Consider the following 11701-nt stretch of genomic DNA (forward strand, 5'->3'; position numbering starts at 1 on the left):
GAAGAAGTAAGCATCTCCTAAAATGCACACCAGAATTATATTTAAGCGTCGAGAGCATATCTCTTCACCGAAAGAAGACAATGTTGCGTTACTTTCGATGTCTTCTCTCGCAAGCAAAGTAATGCGATGAGCAAGACTGGACCAAAAACACGCTAAGAAGCAAAGCATCTTCTAAAATTGCGCGGCATAGTTATCTCTTCAATGTCGAGAGATTATCTCTTCATCAATAGAAGGCAATAGTATCTTCCTTTTTTCTCTCTATGCATCAATTATTAAAAATTCTATCATGGCTGAATGAACTGAGTGATTGGAGCACTGTTAGATGTCAAGAGAAATATCTCATTTTACTTTCCATGAGAAGAACCATTCACTACTTGCTAGAAGCTTCCATTTCCCAATTGGGCGTTGACATTGCCCACTAACAAGTATATTAACAAAGCCATGTATCTTTCCCTCAAAAAAGAAAAGGAAAAAAGAAGAAGAACTAAGGTCAACTGTCCTGATATTTGAACAGCCGGCCGGTCAACTTTTGAGTAAAATAACACCCATAATCAAACCCCCCAGCTCTGACTTTTCAAATGTCAACCCACACACCCAACCCCCTCCCTATATATACATCCCCGCACCAGGAATCCTCAAATCTTGTCGAAGCACCATTCAGTCAGAGCATCCCTCCTCTTCCGCAATTTCGCGCCTCAAAGCTTGTTCTAGACGCTTCTAGAATCTAGGCCGCGGCATGGGCAACGGCCTCTCCCCTTGCCTGCGCGCCCCGGCCGTGCACGGCAAGGGAGCGGAGGCGAGGCTGGTGTTCTGGGGCGGGCAGACGAGGCTCGCCGCAGCTTCCGGCGGGCGGTTCACCACGGCAGGCGACGTCACGGCGGAGGCCCCCGACCACCTCGTCTGCTCCGGCGACTCCTTCTTCATCGGCCTCCCGATCCCGGCGCTGCCGCCGGGCGAGGAGCTGCTGGCGGGGCGGACCTACTTCGTGCTCCCCGCGGCCCGGTTCTCCAGCTGCCAGGCGCTCACCGCGGCCTCGCTCGCGTCGCTGTCGCCGGCCCCGACCAAGGTGTCCCTCGCCGGCGAGTCGTCCCCGTTCGAGTACGTCACCGGCGCCGACGGCATGGCGCTCATCAGGGTCCTCCCGGAGTTCATCGAAAAGGTGATCACGTCCGACGGTGGCGGCGACAAGAAGTGCGGCGCGGCGGCGCCGGAACAGCTGTGCAGCACGCCGGAGCTGAGGAAGCACTACATGCAGCTGGTGGGGGCGAGGCAGCAGCGGCCGTGGTCGCCGGGGCTCGAGACGATATCGGAGGCCAGGAAGGGAAGAAGGATGCCGACATGCCGTCGTCGGTGAGGCTGGCCGGAATTCAAGATAACATTAGCAGCCGCGCGTGCATGGATTGCCAGATGTGGTGTCTTCTTTTTTATTGGGCTCTCCATCAAGAGAGATGGAGTTTAGTGTTTCAGTCTCGCTTAATTGTTCATACTAGAGGAAGAGAGGCAAGCGTGCAAGATAGTTCAGAAGGAGATGGATAGTTCTAGTTCACAAAAATTGGATGCAAATGAATGAATGAGTTGACATTGATACTTTGCTGCAGTTCATCATAATTCCATGATTTGATCTCCGGCTGGTCCAGCTGGATCATAAAAATGAAATTAGAGGACTCAAATTCCGAGTTCCTTTTTCTAATGTCGATGGTACTAATAAGTTCCAAATGACCTGTCTGGATTTTTGTATTCTATTATTTTACTGAAGTTAAGTTGAACATCGAATCTAAACAATTTTCAAAGAACACCCCCTGAATATCATGTGCTCCTGGAGCACCTAAGTTCAGGTGCTCTAGCGCGATCTCGGCCCTTGAATGTAGATCAAATGATCAAATGAAGAGTTACTGGACCTATGTGTAATCACGGGACTCCTTGGGGATTTTCTGCAAATTCGCATGAGCTCTCCCTGCCGTCATGGGATCTAGATCCAAGGGCCGGGCTCCTTCTGTAGCACCTGAACTTAGGTGCTCTGGGAGCACAAGATATTTTCCCCTAAGACCAAGCCTGAATATAAAGAATCTTGAAAGAACACCCCTTAAAACCAGGCTTGATTGGCGCGCCAAAAGAAAAGCGTCCTTACATTATTTAAGATCGAGTGAATTCCGCGCTTTTATGTTCGGAAGATGCCGCTTGTTGCCTCACACACGTCTTGGAGGAATGTCGATGATGTGGCATCTGCTTCAGCAATCCGCATGAGATTGACTATTGGCCCCACCCAATGAAGATGTCAAAATCATAAAAGGGGGTAAAAATTGGAACAAACTTGTGTAAATAGGATATTTTGGAAGAATTTTTCTTGAATAGTTCAAAGTTTCACAAACTCAATCTTATAGTGTAAAAGTGGAATTCGCTCATTAATATTTTGTGTTTGGCAGTGCAGTATATTAGAATTACCTTGTTTGACTAAGCAGTATTTGTTCCTATTTATATCTACATATCAATACAAGATTTAGAAAATAAATTTCAATTTTGCAATTCAACTATGATAAATCAACCTATTTGATTACATGGCGTAGCCCTGCACACAAAACTATGATGTTATTGTTTCCGCAAATGATAGAGGTCATATATTAACTAAGTCTGAGGCTCAAGAACACTGCTAACAAAAATAAGATGGCAAACATACCAAATGTGTACATCATCGCTTCCAACATGCACATGTTGATGTCATGTTGTGAGGGTAGCCCGATGGCGCGCCTGCTCTGCACCATAATTAGAGAGTCATTGTAACTATGGTTGTGAAGTCACTGCATGTTGGCATGAGATGCCCAACGATGATCCAAATTACAAAATTTCAGCCTAAATAAGAAAGCAAAGATCAGATGGCAAGATCTAACCCCATGTTGATGCCCAAAGCGTTGTCGTAGATTCTTAGGTACGAGAGCACCAATGTTATCGCAAGCCGAAGTGAAAACAGAGTGCTTGGCGACTCTCCACCACAACCTGACGGATTAGATATGGGAGAACTGACCCTCATGCGTCTCACGACAACAGTGGAAGCATCGCCACCGTGATGAGGACAAGACTATACTTATTCCATTGTATAGTCATCTCTACTGCTCGAAACGATACGAGGATGCCAAAACCTAACAAGACTAAGACTCCCCGCGATCACAACAATGCGTCTCTCTCGCCTCCCGGCACCGAAACCAACCGCTAGAGGCAAGGGAAAGAGCAACAAAATTATCCGGCGATAATTAGGGTTATGCGGCAGTTGTTTTGCTTTAGGTTACTGAAGTTGTAGCGTGGATTTCAGAAACTCTCAAGGGCACGCAGGTGCGGGGGAACCTAGCTGCCCAGTCGTGTTCGGTTGTTCGATTGCTTTAATATTCGTAAACGTGTTTAATCTTAGGGATTTGATTACTATAGGCTCGGTTCCATCCATGCATGCTTTTGACAACTCTTGCCAGAGATGCATGCGCCATTCATCCCACTCCCATGCCTTTCTCATTTCGTCTTTTAGTTCCAATCTACTATATTTTTGAAGTGAAAGTCCAAATTAAGTTTCATTTGCATATTTGTGTTCATCACGATGAGAACTTTCGAACAAGACCCGTCTTGCATACACCGTGACAACTTAAAAAAAATCTAAGTTTCGAAAAAATTAAACTTGATAATCGTAGCATTAAGTTTTACCAAGTTTCAAATGCTTTAGGGTTTTGGGCTTAGTGCTCTAGGGTTTAGTTTTAGAAAATTCCTAAATTTATCATCATTCTTATCAAGTTTTAGTATTTGAAACTTGTCCGGCAACCCGATCTGCCTCGCGATCCAGAAAGTCGATGGACATAGCATGAGGGCACACCAAGTTTGAAGTGTCGTACATCAAGTTTTAGCAGATCAAACTTAACGAAGTTTTAGAACTCATCAAGATGTAATCAAAATGGATCTTATTTGAATGCCCTCGTCACAAGAATCATGAATATGCAAACGAAATATAAGTTAGACTTTTCGGTTTGAATGATATAATAGATTCAAATTTGAAAGACGAAAGAAAAATCATGGGATGTGGGATGGATAGAGCTACCAAAAACTGCAAGAATTGCACCCATAGATCCCATCTAAGATAATTAAGGATTAAAGCACATGCAAAGACCAAAACGGTTTTTGAATCACGAGGCTATTGGGCGGCTGCAAATCTGTGTGCCCCGACCTTGGTGCTACAAATCCTCTCCTCCGTGGATTTGAGATACGCTGTGATGTCATTGATATTACACCTATCTAAAAAACTTATGATTTGGTTTATCATCTAAAAATCGTACAATCAAAAGTAGTTTAGATAGATTTGGGGTCGTAGGGTCGTGCATCTAGCACCTGCACTGAATGTGTAGAGGTATCACTGGTAGAAGTTTTAGTGCAGCAGATAACAGTCTGTTTCATGCATAGTTATTCCAAAAGGACGTGTCATAAATTTTATTGGTGGTCATGCGCTGGCACCTCAAACAGACTGATTTTTGGTTAGTGGTTTTGAAAATATCTTGCATGGTCTACTCAATTCAGCTGGAAAAAAGTTGAAGCAAACAGAATGATGCTCGTGATGACAAGAACACGGACCAAAGAATACCAAAATGAGAAGACACTTCAGATATGGAGCAAGATTAAGCCGCCGCGGGACTGACTAACAGTGTTTTAGTGAGGTGGCCTTTTCCCGCTGACCTTTGCGATTAGTCAGTTTCAATGTTCCATCCGTAAACTGATTTAGCAGCAATAATATTTAGCACCACTAACATATTTGACCCACCTCAATAATTAAATACAACAAATCTTATGTATTTTTGATTTCAACTGTCATATTATTCATCCAAATATCCATATTCAAATAATTGAATACTACCAAAGTACTCCCTCTGTAAAGAAATATATGAGCGTTTAGATCACTATTTTAGTGATCTAAATACTATTATACTCCCTCCGTTCCTAAATAATTGTCTTTCTAGAGATTTCAACAAATGACTACATACGGAGCAAAATGAGTGAATCGACGCTCTAAAACATGTCTACATACATCCGTATGTTGTAGTCCATTTGAGATGGCTAGAAAGACAATTATTTGGGAACGGATGGAGTATTTCTTTACAGAGGGAGTATATTGCAACCAATTCCAGATGAAACACACGGGGTATCATCTAGTAGCGATAAAGCTCTGATCACTAAAGCATTAGGGGGAAAAGATGATCTAGTCATGGTGCTCTCAAAGATTATACTGGGTCTTTCTGAAAGTCAAATATCCAGTCTCTCGGAGGTGTTTATAGGTGTACGGTCTACATGTGTGTTTATAGGGATAAGTGTATGTGCGTATATATATGAGCGCCTGCTTATGTATTGTGTTCGGAAAAAAACATTTTGTACCATTTGATTTGAGCGCTAGCGTCGAGCCCAAAGTTAGTGTTGCCCCGGCGAGCCCAGCGAGACGCGTGGACGACGACGAGGGCTCGGACGAACAGTGTCCCAGGCGGAAGGGACTTGGAGGTTGAATGGTTCGAGTGTGGGCAGATTGCCGGCGCTCGAAAAGAACATGACGTAGGGAGTATTGGGGGGAGGGGGCTTAGAGGGATAGCCTGGGCGGCAGCAACATGTTGTGAACGACGATTCAGGGGAGAGCGGGAGCAATGGGAAGAGCACGAGCACAATAGCGCCGCCAGCCACGGCAGTAGCAAGCAGTTAGGCCCTCATCGATCGACGATGCGGAAATGAAAGGAATGAAGGAAGAAGAAAACAGTGTGTGGGGTGAGGGTGACTGTTGAATGAAAATCCTACGGGCTTTTTCACCTACCTATCAAATAGGCCGTCCCGATGTTCATCCTCAAGCGAACCAACATGTGGTTGGATGGTTAGAGGGATAGTGATATTTCCAGCCCACCAGAGTTTAAGTCTTGATGCTCGCATTATTCCTGAATTTATTTCAGGATTTCCGGCGACATGCCTTCAGTAGGAGGAGACGTTTCCGTCGATGACGGGGCGCCTACGATGACTTCATAAATCTGAAGATGATATGCCGGCCCAGTCTCTCGAAAGTGCTCATAGGAATAGGGTGTGCGTTCATAGGGATGAGCATATGCACGTATGTATGAGCGCTTACGTCTATACTCTGTTAAAAAAACCATAGAGAAACATGGTAGCAAATCTTTTACTTAGTATAATTACTTAGCACAACGGTGGAGTATATACATAAATTTGGTTCTCGATGCCGGTATATACCCCCACGGCTGTAATTGACCGGTTGCAGTTGCAGGATCATTTCAACCATTCATCTAGCCCCTGAACTTTGACAGCGTCCATACAAACTTACCAAGTGGTGGCGCGAAAGCCTCCGCGTCGATCACGAACTGAAGGAGCTCCACGGACCACGGCAGGCCCAGATAAAGATCGCACGAGATCTACGGCCGCGCCTTTACGGAAAGCGGGGATCCTGCGCGTGCGCGCGTGGGCCCGGGCGGGGCTCGTTCCGCCGAGAGCCGGTGGCGCTAGCTATTGCGTAGAGCACAATGGCGCGAGTGGAGTTGACCGGGAGCGAGCGAGCGCTGCTGCAAGGTCGGCCAGGCCAGTAGAGGGGCTTGGTCAGCTCAGGTGGAGGCGCGTCGCCGTCGTCGAAAGCTACGGGACTTTGCTTCGAGAATGCTACCGGGCTCGGGCTCGGGCAGCGTCGACCTAACCTCGCGCGCGCGGACTGATTTGTGGCTGCCGATTTGGCTTGGCGCCAGTAGTTTACTAGGTGTGTGGAACTGCTGTTACTGAGCTGGTAACGTGTGGCTTGAGTTTTGCCGATCGATTGTGTCTGTCTATCTGACTCTGATCGTGATCGATCGCCGACTTACGCGAGTGTTCTTTGATAGTATACTAGTAGTACGTTGCTTGCTTTCTTGGTTTACCTGGATTCGTTGCTACGGTTTTGGCCACACGCTTTGAATGAACCTCTCAAGTTATTCTTTCCTAGGCGAATCAAATGCTTACGTGCGAGTTCTCAGCCGTGGTGGTTCTTGTGGTTGGGCTGTGTGCTCCCGATCGTGCATGTCTTGGGTGGACCTCGGCATCTCGACTATGCTGTCGAAGTGTTGCGGCGGCAACGGAGTGGTCAACTTGGACAGTGTGACCCTAATCCGGTGAGAAGGGATGGAGGTGTGTGGCGACTCAGAAAAAATTCCTGCTCGTACTAGGTCAGTGCTGGCGCCGACGACGCCCGTGGTGTTGTTCTCCTCCTTGAAGGCGTCGCCAAGGTGTGCCGGCATCTTCCTCACCCGCTCTCATGATTGGCAGCTGATTTGGGGCGAAAGCCTATGTTCGGAGTTGAATCGGTATGATGACGGTGTTTTAACGTCGCTTCTTTGTTGGAAGCATCGTGCTTGAAGTCACGGTCTTGAGGTTCCATGTTGGGCTGCTACCGGTGCTTGCCGCTGTTTAAGATGATCTTCAATGATGCAATGTACGTCATCACCGGTGAGTCCGAGACAGTGGCATTAGTGGACCGACCAAGTTTTGACATCTACATGTCACCTCCTGTTAGGCATCAAAGATGGATGGTGCGTCGATAAGAGAAGTTCAGTCGGAGTTGGTGTTGTCTTCAAAGGCGAGCGGTGTTGATCGAGACGCGGTGATGTTGCTCTGTCTTAGACAAGCTATTTTTGCTTTCTAATTGTGTTGTCAATGGTAGCTGTCTTCGGACTAGCCCTGGTGTAAAATCTACTATACTCGTTGTTCGCAACAAACTAGTCCTCTTGTATTTGAAATTCCACCTTCTATAAAAATATAGTACGCATTCGTGTACTCTTGAAAAAAAAATGCTTACGGTGCCCAAGGCGTATCATGTCACTGTCGACTACACATGTCGCCTGATTGACAATAGTGTCTTCACTATCTTACGCTGTCCGCCCACGCTCGTCCTTTTAAAAGACCGAACATGTGAGATTGTCGATTCAGATTTTTACCAATTGGACTGCCTTTTTTGTTGGTTCAATTGCTGGTTTTTTAGGGCATATAATAAAACAAATTTTATATTAATATAGCAGGTAAACAGTTCAAAGGAGTTGTGTATGTTCAATTTGACGTCAACGTGGTCTTGACAAGTTTCTTATTGGGCTGGATTTATCGAATCCTGTTGCGTGCGGCAGACCCTATTTGACGCCCGTGTGCGTCCAATGAAGCGTGTGAGCGAGGGGCGCGACACAGGTCTGCCCATCTTTTTATTTTGAACATAGTACAGACGTAAGCGCTCATATATACGCGCATACACTTACCCTATAATGCGCACACACATTCTATCCTAATGAGCACCTCCGAAAGACTGGATCGGGATATTATCTTGAGATTTTACGAAGTCATCATAGGTGTCTTGTAGTCGACGGAAACGTCTCTTCCCACTAAAAGTGTATCATTTAAAATTCCGAAATAAATTCAGAATAAATGCGAGCGCCAGGATTAGGTTGGGCATACCACTGACCTCCTAACCATCGAACTACAGGTTGGTTCGCCAGGCTGGCCCATCTGAAGCGTTGAATCAGTACGACGCAAAACCAATTTTGGGAACCTTCCAGAAGTTCCCTCAACCGGATATGTGCTTTTTTTGGTTTTCCTTTTTTGTTTTTTGTTTCCCTTTTCTTTTCTTTCATTTTCTTTTTTCTGTTTCTGTTTTTTTATCCTGTTTGTTATAATTCTTTTGGTTTTTTTTATCACTTTAAAAATGTTTGAAATTTCAAATTCTATTTATGATTTCACCAAAAATTCATGGATTCTAAATATGTTCTAAATTTCCAATTGCTATTCACATTTTTTAATGTTTTCTAAAGGTTTCAAATACTGTTCATTTTTCAAATTTTGTTCACTTAAAAAAATAACAATTCAATAAAAAGTTTGGAATTAAAAAATTGTTCACGTTTTCAAATTTTGTTCACTTTTTAAATTTGTTCAGAATTCGAAATAAAAAGAATACATTTATTTCATGTTTTAGTATTTTGTTGACATATTTAAAATTTTGTTCGCAATTCAAAAAAACTGTTTGAAATTCAATTTGTTCGCAATTTCAAAAAAGTGCTCATCGTGTATTGAAATTTGTTCAATGTGCATTTGAAAAACAAAATCAATGTATATTAAAAATGTTCAGTGTGTATTTTATAATTTTTTACCATTTACTAAATCCAGTTTAGTGTGTTTTTAAAATTCACATTTCTTAAATATTCTTTACATTTTTTAAATAATATTATTATTTTTGGAATTTGTTGCTTCCTTTTAACAAAGTTGCTTTTGTTGCTAGTTCTTATAGTCCTCGCTGCCTTCTAGTCACGAAGCACCGTGAGCACTAGTGGCTTTGCACGCTCGCTTGAAACCGGGAGGTTATGTGCACCCTATTTTTCTAGCCTGGTTTTAATATATAAAAGCGACTGGTTTAGCCCAATTCATTCGGTTTTCCTTTGTCCATTGCATGAACGGTCCTTTTAGCTTAAAAGACCGGCTGATTCTGGTTTTCCAACCGGACTGCCGGTCTGTTCTGGTTCTTTAAACTATGCCTTTTGGGCACGGCTATACCTCTCTTTTAGCGAGGCCGAGGGGAAGCATTGTGTGCCTCGCGTCAAGCAGAGCGCTAGTTGGGCCGGCCGAGACGTGCGGGAGGCCACAACCTTTTTTTTTTGCCTTTTCACGTTTATGTTTTTCCTTTCTTTTTTCCTTTCTATATTTCCAAAAATTTCAATAAATATAATACCAAAAATACTTTACATAAATCTTTTTAAAATATTAACCAAGCATTTGAAAAATGTTAAATGTGTGTAGGAAAAAATTCTCATGTATATGAAAATGTATAAAAAAATATTCAACGTGTGTGAAAAAAAATTGAACATGTATTTAAAAAATGCTGATCCATACATTTAAAAAAATTAAACAAGAATTTTAAAAAATTTATCAAGTATTTGAAAAATGTGAAATGTGTATAGAAAAAATATTGACGATCCATGAAAATTTTGTTAAACTTGTATTTGAAAAAATTTAATAAAACATTTGAAAATGGTAAATGTGTATATAAAAAATGTAGGTCATGTAAGTTAAAAATGTTAAACTGGTACTGAAATGTTAATCAAGCTTTTGAAAAATGTTGAATGTGTACACAAAAATATTGACAATGTATTTAAAAATTTAATCTTGTATTTGAAAAATGCTAATCAAATATTTCAAAAATGGTAAATGTGTTTGGAAAAAATGATGACCATGTCTTACAAAATTGTTAATCTTGTATTTGGAAAATGTTAAACATGTATTAGAAAATGTATTAGATATAGAGAAAATGAGTACAAAAAATAGTGAAAACTAAGAGAAAACTGATGAAAATAAAGAAAGAAACAAAAAAGAAAAAAAGGAAAAATCCAGTAAAAATCGAGATAGTAACAAAGAAAAACAAGAAAAATGAAAGAAAAAACTCAGTGAAAACAAAGAAAGAAACGAAGAAAATCAATGGAAAAACAAAAACAAAAAACCTGAATAACCAGTGGAAAAACCATCTCTTTTCTCCCTCAAGTTGGTTGCGCCCTACGAGTTTAACAAGAACTTGAAACTGAGGTATGCAGCATAACATAGCATCCAGGAGACCAGGGATCGATCCTTGTCTGCTTTCTTTTTCTCTTTTCTACTTCACTTAAGTATGCGCTAATGGCGCTGGTCGTTAGTTTGGACGCTTCAGGCGAGAGCTCCTTCTTTCTGGTTGTAGGCAAATATAGCTCTCGCGCTTCCTTTTGAACTTTGTGTTGTTTTCTCTCGGTCGACGGGCCGACGGAGTTCTAACGGTGCGGCCCATAACAAGAGAAAAACTAAATGGGAATGGTACGCTACAGATGGTATTTCCTATTTCGTGCCTGTTATAGGCATAATGGTACATGGCGAACACCCACCCACCCACTTAACAGATTACATGTGGGCCGACCCACAAAAAGCGATACATGCGCACCGAGGCTCGACCTAGGAAGCTGGCTCCCGGGTTGCCTTTTTTTTTTTCTGGTATTGGGATGCTTCTTTTAGCTTACAACCAGTTTTTCCTCCTCCTAGTACTATGTGTTTATTTGGCTGGTTTTTGTTTTTTCCCTTTCCCTTTCCCATTTTCTTTTTCTTCTTTTTCCTTTTTCGTTTTGTATTTGCATTCTTTTTTAAGATGTAATTTCAAATTTCTGATTTTTTTTAAATTTTATGAGTTTTTAAAATATGAAGTTTTTCAAATTTTTGAACTTTTTTCTAATTCATGAACTTTTTCTAAATCCAAGTACCTTTTTGAAATGCATAAACTTTTTAAAAATTCATGAACTTTTTTTAAATATATGAACTTTATTCAAAATCTATGAATTTTTTTACACTTTTTGTGCACTTGTTTTCAAAATTGATGAATTTTTTCATGAACTTTTTTCAAACTGATGATATTTTTTCAAAACCGATGACCTTTTTTCAAAATTGAAGAACTTTTTCCAAGTTTGTGAACTTGTCTTAAAAAATGATGAACATTTTTCAAAATCATGAATCGATGAACTTTTTCAAATACATGTTTTTTTAAATAATTTAAAAATCTAAGTCACACAATAGATGGTACTGTGCAATAAGTAGCACGACCACAGTTGTTCTTATGTTTTTGGCACTATTATCATTATTCACTAGTGTCCATTGGCTCTAGTGCTTATCCAAACTCGTACAA

General features: G+C 41.9%; 1 protein-coding gene across 1 annotated transcript; it reads left to right on the plus strand.

Moving 5' to 3' along the window:
- Positions 1-629: 629 nt before the first annotated feature.
- On the plus strand, positions 630-1587 carry LOC123143212 (uncharacterized). The gene has a single exon (XM_044562093.1). It carries the CDS (start codon positions 737-739, stop codon positions 1352-1354), a length of 618 nt encoding a protein of 205 aa, XP_044418028.1. The 5' UTR covers positions 630-736; the 3' UTR covers positions 1355-1587.
- The last annotated feature ends 10114 nt before the right edge of the window (positions 1588-11701 follow it).

The sequence above is a fragment of the Triticum aestivum genome, chromosome 1A (genome assembly GCF_018294505.1).
Source record: "Triticum aestivum cultivar Chinese Spring chromosome 1A, IWGSC CS RefSeq v2.1, whole genome shotgun sequence".
In the NCBI taxonomy this organism is placed as follows: Eukaryota; Viridiplantae; Streptophyta; class Magnoliopsida; order Poales; family Poaceae; genus Triticum; species Triticum aestivum.